The sequence below is a fragment of the Phasianus colchicus genome, chromosome 3 (genome assembly GCF_987193195.1).
Source record: "Phasianus colchicus chromosome 3, bPhaCol1.hap1.1, whole genome shotgun sequence".
Lineage (NCBI taxonomy): Eukaryota > Metazoa > Chordata > Aves > Galliformes > Phasianidae > Phasianus > Phasianus colchicus.
Genome location: NC_143438.1, coordinates 14,636,180 through 14,662,230, shown reverse-complemented (window position 1 = coordinate 14,662,230; position 26,051 = coordinate 14,636,180). Strand labels below are relative to the sequence as shown.

Sequence of the window (26,051 nt, the reverse complement as noted above, 5' to 3'; positions counted from 1 at the left end):
GTATGGCTTATTACATGTGTTCAGGAAAACCTTCTTTAAAAGCCTTTTTACTAATACTTTTCCTCTTTACTGAAATAAAAAAAAATATTTGAAGCATATTTTAAAGCTATTAGTTTTGAGTACCTGAATAGTTGAGAGCTTTAGGGGCATGAATTTTTTAGGTAGATGAACCTGTCAATCACCCAACTATCTTCACTGGGAGATTTGTGGTGAATATTTAGAAATAAGATATCAGGTGTCACAGGTTCTTGCAATCACAAAAAAAATGTTGTGTAATTGGTTTGGTGTAATTTATTTTACACTGATTTTTGTATGCTAGCTGCAAGCTATTTGATGTTGTAGAGTATAATCTGATTTTATTGAGATATCAACATTTAAATAAGCAGTATTGCACTTTCCTACCTTTCTATTGTTAGCTTAATTTTAAGCCAAAACTCCTAACCAGCTGCTTCCCCTAACCGTGAAGGGCAGTTCTAATTCCACAAACTTACTCTGCTCATACTGACTTTAGAACAGAGCAGTAATTCTTTCAGGCAATGTCTGTGCTCGTAGTCATGGTAAAATAGCTATAAGTATTGATTCAAGTTGCAGTGTTTTCTGTAAAGATAACTGTGGAGGGAGGAAGGAAGAAAGAATGAACCACCTTTTGCTGCTATATGTAACTGCAGTTACAGTTCTTAATACAACTTAATAGTTTACCAGTGGAATAGTTGTGTGAAGGCAGGAGCTCAGATGTGGAAATAACACGGTGATTCACTTTTCCAAGCTACTTACTTTCCTTTTTAATGACTCGTAAGTGAAGAAGGGCAGAGGAATGTCATTAAGCACTTCTGTTGTTGCTAATGATAACTTTCTCATATTCCGGTACTGCATTTAATGCACCACAAAAAGAATGTGAGGAATGTTTTAAAACAAAATTTTTTAACATATATTACCTTTTGACTGTTCCTTTGGACTGTAAGAACAAAAGGACACTTGTTTTCCTGTTCTTACTTTGGCCAGAATACAAATCTGTATAGCAAAATAACTACTCCATTTGTAGGGTGGCAACTTTAATAAATCAGTTAAGAACTTCAGAGTTCATAATTCTTCCTTTTTTTCAGTATGTTGCTTTTTTTGAATACTGTACTGTGCGTACTGTAATGCTTTGCCTCAAATACTGCCTAGAAGACTTGAGACAAAGTTCAGCAGTGTTCTGTTTATAGTAGCTGCACAAAATACCTGTTTCCCCCATAAATCATTGAAAATTGTTAGAAGTATGTGTTTTTCAGCAGGAATAACAGCACATGTTGCTACTCTTTCAGATTTCTTTTTTTGGAAGAACACTAATGTCATGCTAAAAAAAAAAAAAAAGAATTAGTAGCTGTTACTTAAAATCATTTAGATGTTGCTTTAGAGCAGTGTATGCTTCCTGCTCCAAAGGATCTGCCACCACCGTCCATCTTAAGACACTGAAATAGCCTATAGTTATGCAAAGCTTTTATAGTTTGAAGCAACTACTTATTGTGAAGTGATACTAGTGGAACCAGTTCTGTGTTTTTTAGCAGCAGTGCATATTGTCCTTTTAAACCAGGATAAAGGAAAATTGTGACAGCGCATTGGTGATGGTGTTATTACGGATCCCTTTATTGAAGAAATTAAAAACATGCCTTGTGAATGAACATGCATCTCTACTCCTTCCCCCAAACAAACTAATGGACCCTACCCAAATTTGACTTCGGAACACAGCTACAGCTTGTGTTTCAAACAGAGTTTAAGACTCCTATGAATGACGTTGATAACTTAAGGTATTTCAAAATATAGATGAGTAAGCTCACCTTTATACTGTTATTCCTGAGGCTATGGGAATAGTTTTCTCAATTTTGCATTTTATAAACAGAACCAACTTTGGTCTCTTGTTTATCTGAAAAATTATGGTACTTTTTTCCAAAGGAATAATGATGTCTGAAAACTGTATCCATTACATGTAGGAGCTGCATAAAAGTACTGGACAGAACCATAAGCATATAGCAAAAGGACAGATATTCATCCTACATATCCACCTTGAAAATATCCCCCCTCAAAAAACCCAAACCTCCCTCAAATACTGCATCTGACTGCAGTTCTGTTTAATGTTCTCAGGCTTTATTGGCACTGTATTTGCAGATGGGAAGACACAAGGGGAAGACACAGTGGTCACTTGCTGTGTTACTCAGGTGATGTTTTTTGGCTGTGGCTTGTGTGGGTTGGAGCCAGGTTTGGGAGTTCTGGTTGGTATCAGGATCTGTGTGTCAGAAATGTAGAGAGCTGGACTGTTGGTGAATGGTTTCTTTGGCATCTTGCAGCAAGATTGCAGTGTTTTGCATGGCTTTGTCTTAAAATTGTAAGTTTATGAGGGATGTCACTTTGACCATGCTACTCTGGAGATGTTTCTGAACTGTTTATACTTTTCTCCTACACTCTTCTGAGAGACTTTTCTTCTCTGTGTTACGGTTATACTGAACTTGCATAGTTTCTGTCAGGTTTTTGATTCTTTCCTTCCCCTCTAAAAAAAGAAATTCGGCGTACTTTCCCATAGAATTTGAGGAATTGTAATAAGAACTGTATTCAGTTTACACCAGGTCTGTCTCCTCCTGTTTGTTCATCCATGTGATACTTTCTTCAGTTCCTCTTTCTTTAGCAGAAAGGAGGTGTAGGAAAGGATTCCTCTTCCCCAGATTACTGATGTTCAGCTAGGATGTGTAATTTAGTTCTGGTGTCCAGTAGCAGTATGGGAGGATATCAGAACTGGTCATCTCAGAGGAAGAGGACGACGATGCTGTGCATTTGGGATTGCTCATATATGGCCTTATATTTAATGTGCTAACACAAATCTGAAATTAGCCTATTTGTGCAAATGAAATTTCCCAGAACAGAACAGCACAAGATAAAGGAGACTTGGATTGCCAAACAGGCTATTTAATTCCACTGATTTCCAGTTTTCCTTTCTGCATAAATTCTTTTCTGTATAAACGATCCTGTTCTCTGCTCATAGATCAAGTTAAACATGATACTTTTTATTCTAGATGTTTGTGGCAAGACTCTAACTCTTTTATGTCTCAATTTCTTTGCTCTGTTGGAAAAAGGTTTTCTTTGACAGCACATCAAATTTTATTGAAATTCTTGACATTAACTACTGTATTAAGAATAAAATATTGCATCCTATGGTTCTCTCTCTAGTTTATGTGACTATTTTCTTTTGTCTGGGAATTTTACAGACATGTAAGACAGCTGCAGTTGGAAATTTACTGCTGTGTATTGGAAGACAACTATGTATCATTCTTTGCATGTGCTTTTGAACTACTTTGGCTGAGGATGGTGAAGTGATTCTTCAAGCAGTGCTATGTCATTCTGTTATGAGGAACCATTTCAACTGAGGCAGTGTTGTTAAAATGTGTTGACTGTTCAAGATGGTTTGGAATATCTGTGTGGAGTCAGTTCTCATTATGATCCTGCTTAACAGCATTTCAGAGCCTATTTTCTTTCTTTGAAATGGATGATTTAGCTGGAAAGGGATGTACTTCAGTCTTATGAGGTTTTATTGATCTGACATCAGCAGTAATAGTTGTTGGGTGCTTTACATTAGCAAATGTAGGCTCTGAAATGTGAGAATGCTTCTAAAGTAAAACAGCATATTGCACAGTGGAGGTAGCAAAAGTAACCAGGCACTCTAATTTGCTTGGCGTACGGCTTCTCCACTTGTTTTTGTGGTTTAGTTTGGGAAAAAGATTGCCTAGAGCTACCTCAGTGATCAGATTGGGCTCTGGCTTTGCTGCTGTCTTGTTGATTGCATTTTATTACAACCACCTAAGCTGCTGCTGAGTCTGGTTGATGTGGGTATGCTGTTTTGCATAGCTCAGATAATAGTGTAAAAACTTCCAGTAATGAAATGGCTGTGCTGTTAAACTCCTTACACGGTAAAATGGAAACTCAAAGTGACATCATTCACTGTACAGAGATAGGAGGGTAAATTTTTCTGAATATTGACTTCCTTTAATATTAAAGAAAACAAGATTTGGACCAGTAGCTTTAAGGTAAAACACTCATGGAAATGATATCAAGATGACTGTAAGCATCGCTTACAAGTGGGAAGACTCTTCCTGTGCTCTCACCAACCCACAAACTTTGTGGATCAAACCCATTCCTACTTTGAAGCATAATGGGGATGGATGTAGTTGGCAGCACATGACTCGAAGGAAAAAGCACTAACTCTAACAAAAACTGGGCTTTCTTGCTAAATTCCTTCTTATGTTCCTTTATGTTCTTTTCCTTGTTTAGTGATTCCTGAATCCTGAAAGCTCTGTCTGTACTAAATAGAAATTAGTAGCTTTAGTAATAGAAGTTATATTTCTAATATAGATTTAAACCACTTCATGGAAGTTGCTTAATTCTTTGTTTGTTGATGCTACTAGGTTAAAGATTAAAGCTGTGCAATCCTTACAGGCTGCAAACTCTTGAACACTTCAATTGTAATTCTGATTGCCATTCTCACTGACAGCTGCTATGCTGAAAGGGAAGGTAAACATGAAAGATGTGATACTGTATCATGGTGTAGGACTGTTTGAATCTGCATTGTGTGCTGTTAGCAGGCAGTAAATCAGCTGTGCTGTGCTAGAGCCAGAAACCAGTAGCTTTCACACTTGCTGCCTGTTTCCCACTCATTGTGAAGCCCTGCCCTATCACTTGATGGACCTGGAAAGGAAGCAGGGAGGAAACGAATGCCACTGTTAGTTCAAAATGTTCCAGTGTGTTTGGAAAGTTTGAGCAACAGCCTGGGTGAGAAGAACAGGACCTTATTGACAGGGTTCAATCCTAGTCAAGTCTGTTGTACGTCAACTTTCTAAGTAGTCACAGCCTGTCTTTTTTCATCTCCTTTCCACTCAGGGTTTCCTACTTTCACCTCCTTTTCATGTATTTTGTTTTATTTGGATGTGTAACTAAGGGGTTTTGTGGAGTTTCCTGATCCACCTCTGCAAAATCCTAAGGGGATTACTATTGAGAGAGACAACTATATTAAAAACTTCTGCCCTTACTCCCATATTTCTCATATGTTTCTACTGCATATTAGTTTCTCCCCTCAGTGGGATCTTGCTCTATGTGATGGACAGAAGCACATACTATTCTTGTGATTCCATGGCAAACATGGCTTGTCATTCTCCCTAGTCTGAGTGTTCTGGTTATGGGTGCTGAAAACTGGCGAGCACATGCCTATTGTACACATAGTAGGCAAAATATGTGTAAGCTGAGTCATGGTTTCAAGATCTTCTAGACTATAGAAGATGATGAAACATTTGCACCATAATGGCATTAATTTTTTTATACTGGAAGTACCCCCCTACCACTGTGCATAAATTTAGGCATGATTTTGCCATTAATCTGATTAGCACTCTTCACTGGTCATCGTGCTGCTGTGGGGCCTCCCAGTGCATCTCAAATTTCTTATTTCACTGCCTTATTCCCTTTAGGCTGTCTTGAGATGTGAAAAGTTGGTTTAAGGTGAGAGAGGAGTTCTCTAGAAACATGGCTTAAAACAGAGGGCCAAAGAGAAACTCAACGCATCTCTTACTTTGGTGTCTCTGGCCAGGATCATGTCAAGGCAAACACATGCAATGTAGTTTAAGCATTTGAGCTAAGGTGGTGTTCCATGTTTCTGTGGTATTCCTGAAGCAAGTCAGTTGACTGTGGAATGATCTTACATTATTATTTGTTGTGTTGGTTAGCACTCATTCCAGGTGGGTGAGCTTTGTTGGACTTTTGCAGTGTTACATATAAATTTATAAGGATACTGACTTAGTGTATTTGTAATGCTGGCAATAGTGATGTTAGGAAAATCATTTTATTTCAGGAAAACACACACAGTAGCATATGTTCTGAAGTATTTGCTTTGTGGTAGTTTAATAATAAGAGCTTGACAAGGATTTAGGAGGAGAAGGGAAGCCTTCTCAACCCTCAATGATATACAAACTGTAAAGATGGCCTGTATGCTGTAGTATAAATACAGGATGTGCGAGGGATGTTTTTGAAAAACTCAATCAACAGGCAGAATTATTACTGCCTTTAGATTGCTTGCAGAAGGAGTGAGTGCAGCAGAGATGCAAATGAGACGTGGTGCTACAGAAACCTATCGGTCCTGTTAGTATACTAAGTATTCGCCAGTTTTTTTAGAATGCTTTTCCTTCCCTATCTCCAAAATAGTTCAAATTCAATAACTGCGGTTAAGATATTTTGGAGAGATGTCCCTAGACACTTTTGAATCTCTTCCCAAGTTCCATTATGGAGACAGGAGTTCTGAACCAGCGTTTGTAAGCAAGTTATCTTAAAATATACTGTGTCTTAGTCTAAAATTAACCAAAAAGCATCCATAGTATTCTAGGTCAGTGCATAAATCTGGAGAAGTCAAAGCATATGCTTGCTACCCAGTCAACTCATTGCAAAAATGTTTTCTTCCTTTTTTGGGACCATAACCAGTCCAAATCTCCCAGGCCCATTCACCATGTTTCTAACATTTTCCTATATCTTACTCTTCCCAGGATGGATCGTACTTGGCTGAGTTCCTGCTGGAAAAAGGCTATGAGGTGAGTGACTCAGTGACTGACTGCAGGCTGATGGAATCACTTGGATGCTGCAGCTCTAGCTTCCTTTGCTTCTGTCCTTCTCTGTGTATGTTTTCCACTCAACCCTAGATAACAAATCAAAGCTCCAGAGAGGAATGTGCAACATGGCCTGTAATCACGCCAGCTTATTGTACTATTTATCATCTAATGTCCACTGGTGGATTCCCTCTTCTCCTTGGGGTATATCTGCTTAGCGTGTTTCCCGCCAGCTCAGATAAGCAACAACCTGTGCAAGCCAAAACTGTAAGGAATTAAGGAATAATTTATGATGCAGTGTACCACAGAAAGGAATGAGGATCTCTTTTTTTTCACTCTTGACACAAAAGGCCCTCTTCAGCAGTTGTACTTCAATGAAAACGTATTTTCCTTTCTTTCTTTTTAAACAAAAAAACAATCTCAGGCTTTCTGTAGTGTAACTTTCCACTCGCTTCTCCTGGATTAATTATATTTTTACTTATTATACGTTATTTATCTTCTTAAAATAAACAAGATCAGATCCCTTTTCTGCATAACTTTGGCAAAATTATTATATTTTTCTGTGGACCACCAATATAACGATCACATTACTGTGGATTTGTCTGATGGTTCACTAGTCATGAAAGATGCTTCCAGAAGGTATGAGAGTGGAAGGAAATTAGTGATCAAATGAAACTCTCTGCAATGCATTTCCTGGCTCAATAAAAGTTAACTCTCATTCTACAACACTGGCTTATTACTTCTTTTAGAACATTGTTTTATAGCTTGGTGAGAAGTTTCTTCTCATCAGGTTTGCACTTTGCATGCTTTTGCACATGGTTAGTCTTTTTTTTTTTCTCACTGCATTCCTTCTACTACTTTGTTGATTGATCTACTTACTGGTGTGGTTTTTCAGTATTGTAAACTGATGAATTTTAAAATTTCTCCATTCCACTTGGGGAAAGAGAGTTATTGTGGTTGCTTCTGCTGTCTCACAGGTAAAAGTATGTGTTTCCTACTCTACAATGAAATAGGGAATTGCTAGCTGCAGCTAAAATTAAATATTATGGACTCCATGTGGAAATGCATGGACCCTTTCCATTGCAGAAAGATTGCACAGAATTCTTCCTTTCTGTTCCTCAAATATCCGTGTATTTGGAGTTCTTTACTGTGTTCTTAGCTCGGGACCTCTGTTCCTGAATAATTGAACACTGGGGTAAAAGTGATAATGTCTCTTGTTTTACACTTATTTTCTTTTAATTGCAGTCTACCTAAAGATCAAGTTCTATTGAGGGAAACACCGATCTTTCATTCTTAACTAGATTAACCAATTTGCACGTTTTAGCTTGTTGCAAAGTTTGTTTCACCTGTCCAGTGCACTCAAAGGCATCTTTCATCATTATTTACAGTAATATTGCTATCGTGGATTAAGCATTTGGCAGGCTTGCTTTCTTTTGTATGTGCGTACCAGAAAAAGGAGTGAAAGGCTTTATTTAAAAAGAAAATCAAACCACAAAAAAAAAAACCAACCGTGGAGTTCTGGGTTTTCTTGTTATTGCTGGATGCATGAGGCCCTCTGGCTTTACTTTTGGAAATATTTTGAAGTCTTGTGGTGATTGCATTTAATATATCTCATTGTCAAACATTGGTATCACAGTCATTCAGATGACGCAAAACTCTTGCAAGCATGGTCTCTCATCTTTGAGCTGACAGGGTTTGACTTTTGGTCAATTTTTTTTGTGCGGACTTCAATTTCAAGGTGACTTAAGTCACATAATAGAGAGATCAGATGTCTCTCATCAGGCTTTAGGCCAAAATGTCTCATTTTTCTAGAACAATTGTGAAATACTTGTTAGCTTCCTTAACAGTTTTGAAGTATCAAATTCTTCTGAAGTCTTAGCTTGTTCATCTGAACAGCTGTTTCATTTAAGTAACTGAAATATTACCAGCATCACTTGCAGAAGTTATATTATTATGAAGCTGCCATTTTTTGTGTTTCTCTATAAACCATATTTTCCTAGAAAGTGCCATGTTATGTAAATTACTTTAAGGGGGATTTTAACTGTGTTCCTTAAAACTTGCACTTATACATTCTTTAGGACACAGTCATTATGGATGTGTCTAATTTCCCCATTGATCTTCAAAATGTAGATAACTTATTCAGTTATGGAGAGCTCAACATGTGGATGCTAGATCAAGGTATATTATGAGCCTGTAATGTAGCTGGGTGATAGAGATTTTATGCAAGGAAGTTGACACTATAGATTTGTCCAAGTTGTATGGATGAAGCTTTTTGGCTGTAATTACAGACCTTGTTGCCAAAATGTTGTTCATAAAGCTGGTCTCATTCTGATGTGGTATTAAGTTTCAGGCATAAGATGGAATAAAATGTTTTATGTGAAAATAAAATTTTTTTGGCTGTGTAAATAACAATAGCTCATGCTATCTGTGTAAAAAAAAAAAAAAAGACCTACCATCTTTTCCCACTTCTGTACTCTCAACAACTTAAGTTAGTGTGAATGACAGTGAAGAGGTCCAACTTAACAAGGTGTTGGGTGCATCAAATTGTAAGTGTTCACTTTCAGAAATACAGTACAGTGTGAAAGGGAGGGAAGTCAGATGCTGATTCCACTTGTGCACAGTTCCTGCAGCTGGTAACCTAGGCATACATGAAGTTTGGCAGCAGGCATGGGGCTATCTTACATGAGGAGGAAACAGAATCTGTGTTAGAACAATTTCTCTAATGTATTAGACACAAACAGGCCTTTCTTTTAACATTAGTCAGAGCTGCTGCTTTTTCACCAACTTATTTATCGTGGCTGGTTAGAGGAAATTCCCAACCAGTGTTTCAGACTTAGACTTGCTTGTGTGTCTTGTAACCCAGCTGAGAACATTGACTCACAAGGTACAAAAAATAGGATTGACTGTTCAGTTCGGTCTTCCAAGACACCAGAAAGTGAATAACAGCTGATTTCTAAAGCATCTTTGGGCCTTGTTACTGCTATTCTTTCTTCTGCCCACCTGTCTTTCCTTTCCCTGGTGCTGAATCTTGCTGTTGCTTTTTACATGCCCATCAACTTTGGCCTTGGAAAAGCTCCTCTGTAACCAAATAGCACTAATTATCTTGAGATCCACTAATTGGTTCTCTATTGATGGCTTTCACTCACTAGGACATGTGATGCTCTAGGTCAGTTTAGTGTTTTCTGCACTACATGTAGTACCTGGGCTGCCAGGGTTGTCAACAAGGCAGAATGTGAAAACACTCAAGGCTACTAAAATGACAGCATCAGAGCACATCACAAAGTATTTTGTTATGACTTGGATAATTGTGTGCCTGTAAGAATGGAGACACTGATGGGACTAGGTGCACGTATCTGAAAAAGAGAGGGGATGGTTGTCCTTTGTCTTAAAGCATTAATGTTGAGAGTATTTTAAAAATTAAATCACCTCTTATGTTTACTGTTTCCTTTTGTATTTTTCCATGTTTAATCTCCAGGTTCATGGGATTGTTCGTCGATCTAGTTCTTTTAATACAGGCCGGATTGAGCATCTCTATAAGAACTCACAGGCTCACATTGAAGGAAGTAAGACCTAATTTTTGCATTTAATGCTTTTTTAGTTTCCTTGTTTGGAGGGAAAAAGGTTCTTGGGAGCGGGAAGGGAATCTCAGTTTCCTCTGACTTAAAGATGATGGTTAGTTAATGCAATTAAGCTGTACTTGACTTAGGGTTAGTTATTAAAAAACAAAAACAAATACTCCAAAACTTAACTAAGCTTTCCTTTTCTGTTAGCTGCTGTCTCACAGAAAAACAGTGATTTTACTATGATCAAAGTATGAAAAAGTACAGATATTCTTACATGTTAACAGGAGCGGAAAGTGAAAGGCACAGAAAGGCACTTTCTATTATTCATACTTACTGACATAGTTCTTAAGTCATACAAATCGGCATTGGGGTTTCAGAGTACTCAAATCTTTGGTTTTTTTTTTTTAATGCAATTATCTATAAAGTTTTTTTTTACCAGTACATTCTTGATGCAGTTAAATAGGCTTTTACATGACCAACAGTATGAAATCTCATGCTTAATTAGTATTTTTGGATTAATTGCTTTTCTCTTTATTTTGTGACCTCCCCTCGTGTAATCTGTCCCACTTGTATAGGACAAAATATTGTATAGTAAGATGGTCACATGTTGGATGGCATGTTTCTAGAACAGCATGTTTGTATCAAGATGATAAATTCAGATTTAACAGAAGCCTTGTTGCGTGGTCTTTCTAAGAGGAGTAAAATACTGTGAGCTGCTCTGTCACTGGGGATGTTCCGCACTCAGTTTCTTTTTCTTCATGAGCTTCTTAGTGCCTGATGTAGGTGAGGGTCTGGGAACAGCCTATATGACAGTATAAGTAAAATGTAATCAGTTCCTGTTTATGACAGGAAGAATGAATGCTTGGACCTTTAAAGTCTGCATCCATTGAAATGATTGCATATTTTTCCTGAAGGATTTGCTCTTGGGAAGTTACTGGAAACATTCTGATAATGATTTGTGTTCTTTGCCACTGATGACAATCTGGAAATCTGAAATGATTACGTTTTAGTGCCATTTCTTAGTATTTTACTGCAAGGAGATGTTAACTCTTCAGTTAATGAGAAGTAGTAGTGTTGGTTGGTTCCAGTTCAGGAGAAGTTTAGAGGATTGAGCGTTTTGAATGAATGTGTAGTTCTTTACATTGTGTATTTCTAAAGTTGTGCAGAATGAAACAGCCTTAAAGAAACTTGAATGTCTAAGGTGTTACCTCTAAATATTTCCATGCTGTCAGCAAATTTTGTTTTCTGAAGTTTTTTCCACCATAATGAAGCAGAGCCTAACTTTTCTGAACTGTAACACACAATGCAGCTTTCTAGATTTCACTTAATTCTTTGCTTATCTTTCATTTTTGAACAATGAGTGTATTTTCTGTGAGTAGGTTCTGCTTACTGTACGTTTCTACTTAACAATCTTCTTGAAGAATACTCAACCCTATGTTTCCAACGAGGACAACATAAGAACTGTGTCCCATGATGTAAATTTGGCTTACCATGTAAAAGAAGGCAAAAGAGATCAAAAAGGAATCCATATATTATGAGGACAAGATATGAATATGAAAAGCCATTTGAGAAAACATAATCACAGATACGTATACAAGCATTTGAGAATTGGTAAAGGGAAAAAGAAAGACCTTTAAATATTTCACCCTACTTCTTATCTCATTTTCCTTTAACTGAGAAATTGTAGCCATATGAATTGAAGGAGGGAGAATTGATTTGGAATCTCAGGAAAGGCTGCTCCATGGCAACTGGTTTGAAACAATGAGTTTCCAGGCAGTGCTAGAGGAAGCAAAGAAGCAATAGTGATTGGTGTGAACAAAATAAATTTCTATTTGCCTTGTGTTCTTCCCATGAACTGATTACACATTGCAGGATGTAGGTGATCGTCACAGACAGTGAATCTCTTAATCCCCCCAAAGTAAGAAACACAGAAGGAAAAATGTGTTCCTACAAGGAAGTCCTTTAGCTACTGTTTGCCAAGGAGACTTTTTTAGATTGGAAAAACTTCAGTATCAACTAATACTTACCCAAAGGTGTTGGCATTTAATCTGTTTGTGAATATTTGCCCCCAAAAAACTCTGTTTGTAGTAGTTCTTTTCCACTTAGCAGATGACTGCTGAAAGACCTCTTTTTCAAAGACCTGAAAACGTGAACAGTGCCGTGTGTCCCGCTCTCCATCTAAAAAGATTTTTAAAAGAGAAACCTCGATGGTGATGGAAGATCAAAATGGGTGCCATAATGACAGCTTTAAAGTATACATTTAATTATGGCAGAGCATCTCCACTGCTCAACTCAACCCAAGTGGCAGCCCTCCTTTCCCTAGAGTAAGGAAGTTTAAAGACCAGTCTCTGTCTTGGGGATGTTAGCAGAACTGGATGTCTTTGGCATAGGAAAAGGGAGCCTGGCTATGGTACTATTTCCTCTGTTACTCTTTGCCTGTGGAGGAAGTAGTAGCTATTTCAGACGGGTCTTCTAGAAAACTGTCTGGGACCTCCTGTTGTAACAGCATCATCTCCAGAGCATTTTCTCCTGAAGTCTGGCCTGGCAGTCAGGGAGGCTTCATTTAACTTCCAGACGAAGAAGAGCAAGACATGCCTAGGAGGAACTTTTTCTGGTGCAGAAACGGCAGTGAGTTTCAGGCTTGTCCTGAAGAAAGTAGCAACCATCGTCAGAGAAAATGGTGAAGCAGTGCTTGCTAGTTATCTCTTTTAGTGTTGCAAGAAAAATACAGCAGTTCTGAAGGTGATTTGGACGCTGATGATCTTGGGGATTATAGTTTAGCAACAATATCCAAATATTTTTGTTTTACAACTGTTTGGGATCTTGTGCATGCTGTGCTCTGTGATCAGCACTTGTTTTGTGTACCAAATTTCGTAAACACAACTTGCACATCTGAAGAGTGGTTTAAAAATTGTGGTTTCTTGTGATAAACTTTTTTTAGTTTGGGAATTGAAAGGAAAAGACTATCTGTGGATGATGCATCCCCCAAAAGAATGATTATTGTCAAGTGAGAAGACAACTAAATTGAGTAAGGATGTGTTTTATCTTAGAGATGGAGTGGTGTAAACATCAATATATTAAGGACAGTAACATTATCAAATGAAAACTGTTGTAAATATGGCATCTAAATGGGAAATATTGGTGATAGGTGAACAGTTGGACTGGATGATATTAGAGGTCTTTTCCAACCTTGGTGATTCTGTGATTCTAAATGTAACAGCTGTTTCATTAGCACTTGTAACATTTTTTTAATAGATATGGTTAGCACTGTGGTGTTCTTAGAAATAAATTAAAATTTGTTTTATTAGAGTGAATTTACCTTTTCAATACCTTATAACAGCTTAGAGTCTGAAACCTATGGTAAGTCAATAAGCCATTGCAGCCTGCTATATTCTGACAGAAACTGGGCTCTTGTTCTTGCCTGCCTTTTTACATGCAAATTAAAATAATTAAATCAGGAAAAGATAAATAACATGCATGACTGATATTTCTGTGAGATTTGTGTAGTATCATGAAACATGTTTTATTGCTAATTGTTTTTTGTATGCTTATTTGTATAGTAACATATAACATATAACAACATATATGTTATTTTATGTGTATGCTTAAGTTATTAAAAATGTCTGCAATAGAAAGATTGGAAGCCTAAACTAAAACAATGCTCTTCTGGGTGGTTTATGGCTGAAATTCAGTTTGTGGCATTGGTCAAATTTATGTAACTTGGCTTAATAAAGTGTAAGTTATTGAGAAAATGCCAAAAAGGTTGCTAGGTAAATCACATTATTAAAAACAATCTGAAATAGTATTTATTATTGTAGGGAAATGTATATTGTGCCTAAAGAGTTAAAAACAAGCATTGTCTTAGCCAGTGTTCTCCATTTTTTCCAATTTCTGTTTATTTGAACTTTAAGCCTGGGATAGAATCTGGATGAAGAATGCTGTATTGGGATTAATATATTAACTATATGTTCTTAAACTCTGAAGACATGAAGCTGCACTATGGTGACCTCACGGACAGCACCTGTCTGGTGAAGATCATTAATGAAGTCAAACCCAATGAGATATACAACCTGGGAGCTCAGAGCCACGTCAAGGTGAGCTGAGAACAATGAATGTGCATTGATGGAGACATAGCAATATCATTTTTTTAACTTGCCACATATAACCATTTTAATAAGTGCTGCCTTTGGGTAAATACTAAATAATTGTGCTTGCTCTGGTGCTGAGATATTGCGTGAGTTTGGAGACTGACTACATAGCAGATATTGGAAATTGGTGAGGTTAAATTCTCATTATCAACAAGATCTCTAGGTCGAGAAATCAATTTTCCCTACTGTTTGTGATGACTTTCTCTGTGCAGCACACTGGAAATCAACCCTGTGGAGAAATTACACACTGTTACATCAGACATTTGATTATAAAAACATTTGTATTAAAGTTCATATATGTGTCATTTACAGAAAGGCTTTGCTTATACTGGTTTTCATGTAGATGGTATTTTTGTCTGACCTATAAATAGAGAAAATGGCTTTGCTATGGCTTATGGCTTTACTAATTTTTTTGTTGGAAAATCAAGCTATAGAAACTGAAACTGAAAAGACTTTACCTTGACAAAAAAATGCTGTGTCATACTGGAGCATGTATAATAGAACAGGTAACTTTGTGTTATACATCTATATGTTAAGCTGCATTGCTTTATGTTCAGCTCAATTCACGGGAAGGTGAACTTTGTTTACTTGCCAAAATTTCATTTATACTCCCTGCCATGATTACAAACAAAAACTGATGGCCAAGTAGTAAATTGTTAGCCTTATGCCCTTTCCTCAGTGTGTGCAGTGTGAAAGTATTCCTCAGCAATAGTATTCCCTAGCTTCTCTTGAGGTTAGAACTGAGGGAGTATTTAAGCTTAATGAAAACCAGTTTGGTTTTGTAAATCAGCTTTCCTACAGAAAGCAATCTGCTGCTCCTATCAGTACACAGTTCTATGAAATCATAATGAAAGAGTCCAGCTATTGATAAGGCAGACAAGAGAATATAAAGATAAAATGGGAATAATCTTTCAATTGCTTGTGTGATTGAGTTAGCCAGTGTGCTCTATGCTGTGCATGAGTCTGGTCCAGGTTTTTAGATTGGGTACAGCACTATAAGAACAAGTCTAACGTGGTTCTAAGGGCAGCTCTGGTTCAGAAGGCATTTAAGCTGTTGCTTTGTAGAATTTAACTGGCAAATCATTCCAGGTATTTGCAGACCAAGTTTGGGTGTTTCAGTGCTTCATGTCTTAAACCATTTCAGCAGTTAACAATCTCCATGGAATTGGCTTCTGTCCTCTAGGGACTGGGTCTAGAACCATGCTAACTATCTCTATGTGCTTATTTCATTTGCCAGCAGCTTAAATCACAGCTCTGAGAGGTAAAGTGATGATGATGGTGGTGAGGCTGCAGTAGATTCTTGGATAATACTGATGTGTGCTCTGGGAAAGTTTATTCCTTAGGTATTGAACAACGTTCATGCATTGAGCCTATGCAGATCTGGTGCTGACTCTTAGCTTTTGGAGCTCTAATGTGCCATGGAGCATGGTGAGGGAGACTTAAAGAAGCCATTCTCATAAGCTAGCATGAATGCAGCAGACCAATGCTTAAGCAGTGCTAAGGAGCCCTATTGTATACTTAGGTGAAGCCTTGATGGGGGACCTCTTTGAGGAGGTGCTTGTTGTGCTTCCTAGTATCTCCAATAATACTTCTGTTGTTGCAGCTGGGGAAATAACTGAGGTACCCCTAGCCTAATTAAAATGACTGGTGGACTTCACTAGGGTGTTGATAGGACTTAAAATATGTATTAAAAAAAAATCATAGATTTGATGAAGTTGGAAAAGACCTCTAAGATTGTCAAGTCCAACTGTCAATCCATCGCCACCATGTCCACTAAACTATATCCCTAAGTGCCACGTTTGCATGTTTCTAGACAGCCTAACAACATTCACCATTTGAAAACAATTCCCAGCATTAGAAGAGAGGGGTTAGAACTTGGCCTCTTGTTAAGAGTGAAGGACTTTCCCAGAGGACTGAACATTTCTTGCCATTATACTTTGCTGATGTAAATGTACTACTTCTGCCTGTGTGCAACATGTTTGGAGAAGGAAGAAAAAAAGACTTCTAATCTTAGCTTACTTTACATTCTGGTCACTTAGAACCAGTGACGTCTTCAGTATTTTTTGGTGCTGTTTATGTTGGCATGTGTTTATGTAGAATAAAGTTTTTTTAAATCGCTCTCGCTTCCAGTTAGTTTTATGTGAGCCATGCTGAAGTGAAGGAAAACAAAATAATAGGAAGTTGGTCTGGTTTCCTACAGGAAACCAATGAAGATGAAATTGGTTCTTGGAATGAACCCACGGTAGTCTGGGAAATACTGTCAGAGAAGACTTTTTTCTGAATCATAAATAGTGAAGATTATGACTCATAAAATAGGTCACTGGGAGGCTGTTCTAATCTTCTACATGGGAGAAAGTGAGAGAAGGCTCAAACTTAGTCATTAAAAACAGTAAACTTGACAAAATGATATCATCAGTAGGAACAAATTATCCAGTATGCATTCCTGTCTGTTTTGAGGAGAAATAGGGATTAGCTACTCATACTGTAACGTGTGTGTTGGGTGTTTGGAAAACAGTGGTACATTCACTTCAGAGCTACTTTAGCCTCATGTTCTCTATCCAGTCTTTGTGTCTTCCTGCTCTGGCTCTCAGTGCTTTGGGGATACACTGTGTTGTACATAGCTTGTTTTCATATAAGTTTAATGGGAGAAGTTGTCAGTTTATTGATTCTAAATAATAACAAATTGTGCATAGGTAGTGTGCAGATGACTTAATCTAAATTCGTAGCAAAACTCTACTTGTACCTCTCTCAGTTGAATGCCTTAGAAGTCAATTACTGAAATACTACTTAGACTCTATGTTCCTTTTTGCATAGTGTTTCAGTAGATGCACCCATAGATGGATGTGAACTTGCAACTGTTTTTTTCCACTAAGTAGTGATGGAATCCTTGTCCATGTAAGATTTTTACGTGTTTTACACTGGTGAAGTTTGTAAATATTGTGACAAACCTGAAGCAAAAAGACAGTGGAACATTAGAAAAAGGTCCCTTGCTCTCAGCACTTGAAACTTACCGTACTAAACAGCTACCTATAGGACTGGAAAACAAACTCCGGCTTTATGACTAGTGTTGTTTTAGTAGCCATGTATTAAATAGCATAGTCCAATTGAGCTGTAGTGCAGATAACCACAACTATTCTGTTTACTTTAAATTGTGTGAAGTCTGAGGGATTAACATCCTAGATTTTCCCTTCTTATTGTTAACATTTGTTGCCAAAAATTTTGTAGCAAGTATGTTTTATGATATATGAAAATGAGTTAATTTCTATGTGATGTTGAGAGGTTAGGTCTTAGCTGTATGTAACTATGTTTAAAAAGTCAGTATATGCTGTTTTTTTTTTACCTGACAAAATGTGTGCAACTTCTTTTTCATTAGTTTACTTTCTATTTATTCCTTGCATGGATTGGTGTCTGCAGAATTTCAACTAACCATGGTAGAATTTGTTTCTTAGAGGTGAGATTTAAGAATCCAGGAGACTTTTAATCCCTCACTTGAGTAAAGGTCTCTTTACACTTAATTGTTTTAGTCAGCTTCATCTCTAGGCCTGCTTTTTTTCCTTATATATTTGTCTTCCTCTACAAAGAGGCCTTTTAGTATCTTCTTTCACCATACAGATGATATAGGCTGGCAAAGGTAAAGAACTTGTGAATTTCTAATTCATTTACTTGCATCAAATACTGACTCGTAGTTGTTATGAACCAAACATCATACCATTAGATTTCAACCCCATACTTATTAATGTGATTCTCTACATGTTGCATGGAAGATGAGTAGCAGCAGGAAGGATTTAAGAAAAAAAAAGACAAAGCAACAAGGTCTTCAGAACCAAGGGAGGGAAATTCCAAACTTAAGTAAAACCCATGCTTGTGTGGACCACTGCTGAAGCCTGAAGTTCTGTAGCTTCTATTATTTGAATTTCATTGTCCCAGCCTGCAGAGATCCTCTGAAGGGATTTACTGTCTGAGAATAGTCAGGCATGGTTTTGTCTTCATAAATCTAACTTCTGATCGCCTTCTTGTCTTTCATATGTTTGAAAATCACTTCCAAATTGTCAGCTCCCAAGAACTTGTGTGTGTACCCATTTTGTTTAAATAATCCCATCCCTGTATCTTCTTCTACCAGAGGTAAATCTTGATTGTTCTAGGCCTTCCATGTGTCCTTAATAGCAGCTTTTACCAGTATAGACAGGTGAATAGGACACAGAATACCTCAGCCATGAGATGTCTTTTGTCACAAAGTCTGTCCTGTTAAGCAGCAGGCCCACACCTTCTCTGGTCATCTTTTTTTTTTATTTTAATTTTTTAAATTTTTTAATTTTTTGATGCTGATGTAGAAATTCTTCTCGCTAATTCAAAAAATGTGCTTTGCTTTGCCTACCCCCATACCTGTCTATTTGAATGGTGCCTCTATATTCCTTCTGGGTCACCAGTACTTGTTTCCAGCTCTTATATGTTTGCTTTTTATGCTTTAGTCAGGATCTCATTATTTATCATGTGAGCCTCTTGCAGCCTATGTATGATCTCATACTTCTCAGGATGAATTCTCTTTGAGCATAGAGGAGATTTTTGAATATCAGCCAGCTCTTGTGGACCCCTGTTCTCTCAAGATCTGATTTCACTGGTACCCTGCTAAGCAGATCCCTAAACAGTCCAAGTCTGCTCTCTCTATCAAAATCTATGATTGTGATCCTGCTTCTTGTCATGCCCATGCCTCTCTGTATCCTGAACATTAGTCTCATGGGCATTGCAACTAAGACTGCTCTGAACACTTCCATGTCTCTAGAAATCAGATCTTTATAGCATTTTTCCTTCTTGTCTATCTGATTACCTGTGTCACATCATCCATGCACTCCAAAACCTGGATTACATGTGCCCTGCTTTGTTGTTCCTATGGCAGATATATCTCAGTGATAAAATGGAAGGCAGTGAAAGGTTCCCCATGAGGATCAGACCCTATGAATGTGAGATTTCTTCTGATTAACTGGAGAAAGTCTTATTTGCTACTGTATACAAAGCCTGCTTGCATCCCTGGGCTACTCCTGGCCTAAGGAATGAAAACCTTATGGGAGATAGGATTTCACATTTCCCAGCATTTTTATGGGTTGTATTTTCCTGCAGCTGTATTGGTGTTTTAGAACAACTGCTAGGTGAAGGTTATGCTGTGCAACTCTCTGAGAAAAGTAGGGTTTGGGACACAGCCTGGAGTCTAGCATCTTCCTGTTTAGGACACAGGTGTGTCAAGTATTTTGAAATATTGTTGAGTGTCTCCTGCAGGTTTTAACAGTGACATTATAGGGACAATCCACTTTCAATTTGTGTAGCTAGCATAGTTAAAAACAATTTGAGAAAGTCAGGTTAGGGTAGAGTGATTGCCCTGAGGCCATCTCATAAAGGAAGCTACTTCCAATGTATGTGTCAAGTGAGTACTTAGCTTTGAGGAAAGTCAAGGCATAAACTTAAGTACCTTAATCCAGATGTTAGTCAAAACTGAGAACTAAAGCCCTTGATTTAAGTTCTGTGATGCTTTCAGGATCTGAAGCCAGCCCTCCATATAGTACAACTCTCTGCCATGACTCTTATTTTGGAAGTCCTTAAATTTGGTTTGGCTTAGCTTTTAACCATTTCAGTAATTGTAGTGAACTAACTTGTAATAGTTACCAATATTGCCTATTTGGTAGCATGGTTCTGAAAACAGGTTTTCTTTGATAGAGATGTGTTTTAGCATTGTAGTTGAACAGAAATGTTCCCTACTACTTTGTAGGGTGGATTTTTATCACGTGTAAGTAGCAACCTTAACAGTGCTACTTATGTGCTTATATGTGATCTGTAAACATAAGCAGATTGGTTCCAGTTCTGAAATGCTTATTCCTGTCAAAATTTTGATTTGGTAGAGTTTCACCTATATGAAATAGATATTTCAATGAATTAATGGCAAATTTTCTCCAATATTGAGTTAGTAACAAAGCTTAAATTGTGCATTACAGCTTGTATAATGTTTTATATACTGTACCTCATGGTCCTTATTGTCATACAGTTGCATAGATTTTGCTATGAAGGTCACAAAAGCTCATGGCTGCTTGGAAAACTAAGGATTTCTTTTTGCATTTTATAAAAAAAAAAAAAGGAATTAGGGTGTTCAGTGTAACAGGATCTAGTCTAGCCTGTTGAAAAGAATATTAGCAGCATACTTTTGTACTCATTCATAGGCAAATATAAGCCTAAGGTACTATAATTTTATGGAGTTGAAGATTTATATAGTTATGTTTTATAGAATATTTTACTGTATGGAGATGGTATCCAATTACTTCCAATTTAGCATGTATGGCAATTCATTTTATTGGCCAGAAAGCGAGGTTCCAATGCTGATTCCTGCTATAATAAGGCTATAATTATAGTGCCTTCTGCTCCAGGATAATTCTGCTTTGCAGTGGATCTCTGCACAAGCTTGTAGTAATATGTGCTGTGGTATGCTTGGGTGCCTGTCCATCTCCTGTCATGCCCAGGATATGATCCTGTGAAGAGCTGAACAGTCCTAATGTAGCTCAGTGTACCCTTTTAGCTACTAACTTCAGGTGGTTGGAATTACTCAGTGCTTTTCTGTGTTTCGTCTGAGATGCTCTGTCCTTGTGGGATGAAGTTGTAGTGCACCAGAGGGCAGAATAAGCCTCCTGAGTGCTTCTTGCTAATGTTTATGTGATGTTCTGTGTATAGTTTACAAACCATAAGCAATTGAACTTCTTGTAGACGATCAAATTTTACATAGTTTTACACTTATATTAAGAAATACACAATAATTTATTTACCTGTTCAAATGAATTAAGAAAGGCAATTCAAGTAATAGCTAGCAATTGCCATTTTGTATGTTTGTTCATTTGACCCACTAAATATTTATGGTACTTTACCACTCTTTGTAATTGTGGCCTGTTACTGGCAGACTGCACTCTAAACCAAAATGTTTTCTAACTCAGTGCAGCTATTAATTTTGTTAAACAGGTTAACTTTAATAGCTAAATAGCTATATTATGGCTGTGAATACAAACAAAGAACAATGAAATAGCAGTGTTACTAGTACATATTAGTTATTAGCAAATAAAAGCATTAACAAATTGCTCCCCAAACCAAGTGCTGTTTATGTTGGTTCTAGTGAGAAAATTAAGGCATTATGTTTATGGGTCTGTGTTTACTCCACAAATGATTGTATGCAGCAGTAGTTATGTGAACATTGCCTCTGTGCTGTCCCATTCTGCCTCTCCCATTTTCTCCTTAACTATCCCACTTTCTCAACAACAAATTTCTCTCTGCCAGTCCTTCGTGGTAGAGATTTTTTTTTTCCTTCGAAAAGCAGCACAAGACTTTATATGCTTTTTGGATATTCTAACAACTATTGTTTATAGTGTTCTTAATAACTTACTAGAGTTTTCCATCGTTCATCTTTCCCTTTGCTTTTCTTAAGGAACGTTTCCTGGGTAAGTACATCGCTATCAATAAGACATTATATATATTTATGTGTATTAGGAAAGCAACCGTTTGGGGGATGGGGGGATTATTTCAGTATTTAATCAAATGCTGAGAGGACCAGTCTAAGCCCTGAAACAGAACTTTTCTATATAGTTTGGTAATTGAACAACTAAAGATCATATTATTTTTCAGATTCTTTGTGGGTGTCTGTTGTATAATGCCTTGCAAGTAAGGGATGCTTTTTAAGCTCTTGTTCCTGTGCTGCACAGTTGCATGCAAAACAGGCTGAACCCTGTGATGAATGAAGTGGTGTTTATCTTAGTGACCCTGATGATGGATAAAGTACCGCCTCTTTCATCTCATGCTTTGTGTGTGGTTTCTGCTTTAAGGCTCCGTGATTTGGCTTTCTGACTCAATTCTGAATTTTAAATCTGATGTAGTGAAAGGGGATTGCAGCACAACCCATGTTCGTTCAGTGGCCTGATAGGTATAGATAGCTGTTGAAATCAAGCTCTCAATTAGCTCTGTTGATAGATAATTAAAATTTTTTAAAAAAAGGTCTTATACCAATTCTGAGGTTTGTATTCTGGTTTGAAGTTATAAATGCAAGAAGGTTATTCAACTGGTTTCCCTTTAGAAAAGAGGGCCTACTAAATAAAATTATTTTAATAAGCTCATCACTGCTTCAACTGTAGCAATTTTCAAGTGTAAAAGTAATTACTGAAATGACTTCAGAATCTAAGGATGAGCAGGGAGAAGTGATCGAAAGGTCCTTGATAGTTTTCCTTCTAGCAGCTGCTGTAGGGGAAGAGAAAGCAGATGGAAAGGGAAGACAGACACTTGTGGCATTTGTGGTGTTGTATTTTTTCCGCCAAATAGATGGCAGCAGAGTGTCATATACGATGGAACAGCTCTATTGGGTAATAGCAATGAAAGAGGAATGACACTTCAAGCTGACTTGTATCAGCTACAGCCTTGAACAACATGTAGTTAGTCATAAAATAGGGAAGAAAGCTACTATTTATAATGCAAGTGTACAGAGGATGAAGAAGGGTATGATGAGATGCTAGAAAGTACTGAATTTCTGGAGTAGTCTCAAGTGGCAAAACTTAATCTTATAAGGTATGTCACCCACTCATGCAACATGATTGAAATCAGCTAACATAATATGCATGTCAAAATAAAGAGACAGAAAGTAAAAGAAAGTATTCACAAGTTGCAACTGAAAGTAATATACAGCTGCCTTGGGGTACTGTAGGAATTGGCCAGAATGCCTATTTTTCAGTTAAGCAAGTTAGAGAAAGGAAATGTCAGTCCTCAGTCAGGCAAGCATTCTTTGGTAAGATTTGCTCATATGTCAGCTTTTTTTCTTAAAGAAAGAGCTGCAGTCTGTAATGCCCTGATCCCCAAAATTAGATTTGCAGTTAAAATGAGCCAAGGTGCAGATCTGCCTCTAGAAATGCTAAAGTAATAATGGTAGTACAGTGATGGACTTATATTTATTGACTGCAAAATATGTAATCATCTAGGCATTTAAGAGGCTTTTGTATACTCATCTGCATCTAAAATTCTCTAGTAGGGCTTTCCCAGGATAAAGGTGTAGTTTTGTCTGTGTTGTAGGCTTTGGCTCTGGTGTTGTTCAACACCTGGGATTTTAAGATACTGTAGCAGAATAGAAAGAGAAACCTGTTAGAAATGAATATTGTACTGTGATTAGAGAAGTCTAGAAATTATGTCAAGGTTGAAACAGTCAATATCAATTTTAGTCATAGAACTTATTCCTCGTACGGCTCTGCGTGCTACCATCCTGGATAAGCACCAGCTTCACCACTTATTTTTCAGGTGCACCTCTTTAGGATTTTACTTTCTGTAAGCAGATGTAACCAAATTTCCTGAAAGCACTTGTAACAACTTGCTATTTGGCAGGCTTGTATTGATAACTTATTTCTCATATGTTTCTTTTTTTCAAACCCTGTGTTTCAGTGATCCTCTCACCCCTTTGGATGAGTACCTTAGGGTACTAAGAAACCAAACTACATAATTTATTTCTTACAAGTTTGAAGACAAGCAGTGGATTTTCTTTGAAACAGTTCAACTAAAGCTAACTGTTGCAAGTCTACTGAGATCAGAGGGTAATGTGTTTACAGGAGCGTGGGTGATTTTTCACTATTGCTCGTGAAACTGTGGAGAGTGCTCATAGAATAGCTCTGATTTCTGGAGTTCTCTCATTGTCATTAAATTGCTGTTGGTGTGGCTATGAGAGCAGGTCTGCGTGTGTTTTTTTTCCTTCAGAATGAAAGTGGGCTTTTTAAAGAGAATGTAGATTATATACCATGTCTGTTGTTTGAATGCTGGAAAAGCGCTGCTGCTGAGATGACAGAATGCATGTTTTGTTAGGTGAGTTATAACATCAATGCATTTATTCAATGCAAATTGATTTGGTACGTTGTCTTACTGTACTTCTGCACATGCTTCTGTGGCTGCACGTTAATACATTCTAGGAAGAAAAAACATACTTTCATGTATTTAGAAACCATTTACTAAGTCACTGTTTGAAATGTTACAAATAAAATTCTATGGAATGCCTGAATACACAACAATGCACACATTGCATTGATTATTCAGATAAGTTAGGTTGGCAGAACAAACATTAACTTCTTAAAACAAGCAGTTCCAACGTTCTTTCTGCAATTCTTCTTGGAGCTAAGTGCTGCAGAGTCCTACTTATACACATTTAAATGATGTTTTGCTTATGAAGGGGGAGAAGGGTGTCTCGCCTCTTTTCCATTGAGGTAAGGATATTGGCTTGAATGACATCATTTAATTTTCTCAGTTTTAGAAAGGGTTTATTTGCATAACAAAGCAGTTTTTTTCCCCTGTAGGATCATTAGTACTGCTGGGGTGTATGTGTACTTGCATGTTTCTAGTCTTCTTGCTGAGTAACTCTACATTTGTTCTTTGTAAGCTTGACTCTGTGGTTTATGCAGTTTTAAAAACGTCTGTTCATCCCCTCAACTTCCTTCATCTGCAGAAGAAATGCGCTGTGTGTCTTAATGCTGCTTGGGACGTTTTATGGGCATGCAAAATGAGAAACGCAGTATTTTCTGCAGTGAAAATGCTTTGCTTTTTTAGAGCATAAAGCAGCATAGAGGTTAAAGCTTGCAGTGTTTTGGTTAAATAATCGTTGCAGTGAGATGTACATGCATAGGACCTATGATTAAGAAATTCGGTGCGGTCAGTAATGACAGAACATTTATATTAGGAGAGATTAATTCCACTGTTACAACAGTCTGTGGACATGATTTTTTTTTTCCTTTGGACGTTGAAGGTGAAACAATTTGAGTTCCAGAAATATAATCAGACTTTTTTTTTGCTTCATGAGTTTCAATGAATTGTGGATGCTAAGAATAGATATCATTGTTTCAGCGTAGCAATGTTGAAAAAATATCATGCACAGTGTGAGTTGCAGTCCTGAGATTTTCAGGATCAGTTACCACTGTGTGCACTTTTCTGTTCATGGCAAAGTCCTTGAGGGAATAAGTATAGAATACTGCTCTTTAACTGCTTATTTCCTGCTAATCAGATAATTATTTACTCTGTAAACAGTGTCTATTTGGTGTTTACATACAATCCATCCAAATCAGGAATTGAATTGGTTTAAATAGCGTTGCTGCAGTTAAATTTTATTGTGATGCTGCTGTATTACACTTCAGCAGGCAGAAAAATGTTACTCAGGAAATGCATCTGTTCCCCTCTGAAATGAAGAGCTGGATATTAGGAACATTTGTGCTTGGAGAAAATCTTCACTCTTTGTCCAAACAGGCAGTTTCACTGAAAGTTTATGTGTCTCTTATGTAACAGTAAATTGTTCAGAAATATACATAGATGTTAATTCAGCTCTGGCCATTGTGTGTGGAAATCTTCAACTTCTGTTAGGCTTTTCTTTGACTCTTTTCTTTTTGAAATGCAGCTGTGTCGAGCATCTTTGCCAATAGACTCAGATCCCAAAGAGTGCAGTTAGAGCAAGAGGAGGAGCACTGTGGTGGCTTTTCTTGCTGTGCAGCTATCCGTGCTCACTTTGCATTACCTTATTTTTTCATTATGTGTTTACTGAACATATTGGTTTGAATAATTACATTGCGAATGCCTAAACTGCATTTTTCCTATAACTGCGATGCTAAGAAATAACACTTTAATTTTAGCCAGACGTTCTTGCATAATGTTGCTTTGTGATGATGCAATTTCACTGGCATAGCATCAGAACAAGGAACGTAGCA

The 26,051-nt window shown here is 37.3% G+C and overlaps 1 protein-coding gene across 2 annotated transcripts in view; it reads left to right on the top strand.

Annotated features, from left to right (window-relative positions):
- Nucleotides 1-26,051, top strand: part of GMDS (GDP-mannose 4,6-dehydratase) — a 391,195-nt gene that overhangs the window by 45,865 nt on the left and 319,279 nt on the right. For both annotated transcript variants that reach the window (XM_031589284.2, XM_090137013.1), the window contains exons 2-4: nt 6,549-6,593; nt 10,084-10,171; nt 14,156-14,265. In XM_031589284.2, the coding sequence (XP_031445144.1) occupies nt 6,549-6,593; nt 10,084-10,171; nt 14,156-14,265 (243 nt within the window). The remainder of the gene's footprint in view (nt 1-6,548; nt 6,594-10,083; nt 10,172-14,155; nt 14,266-26,051) is intronic.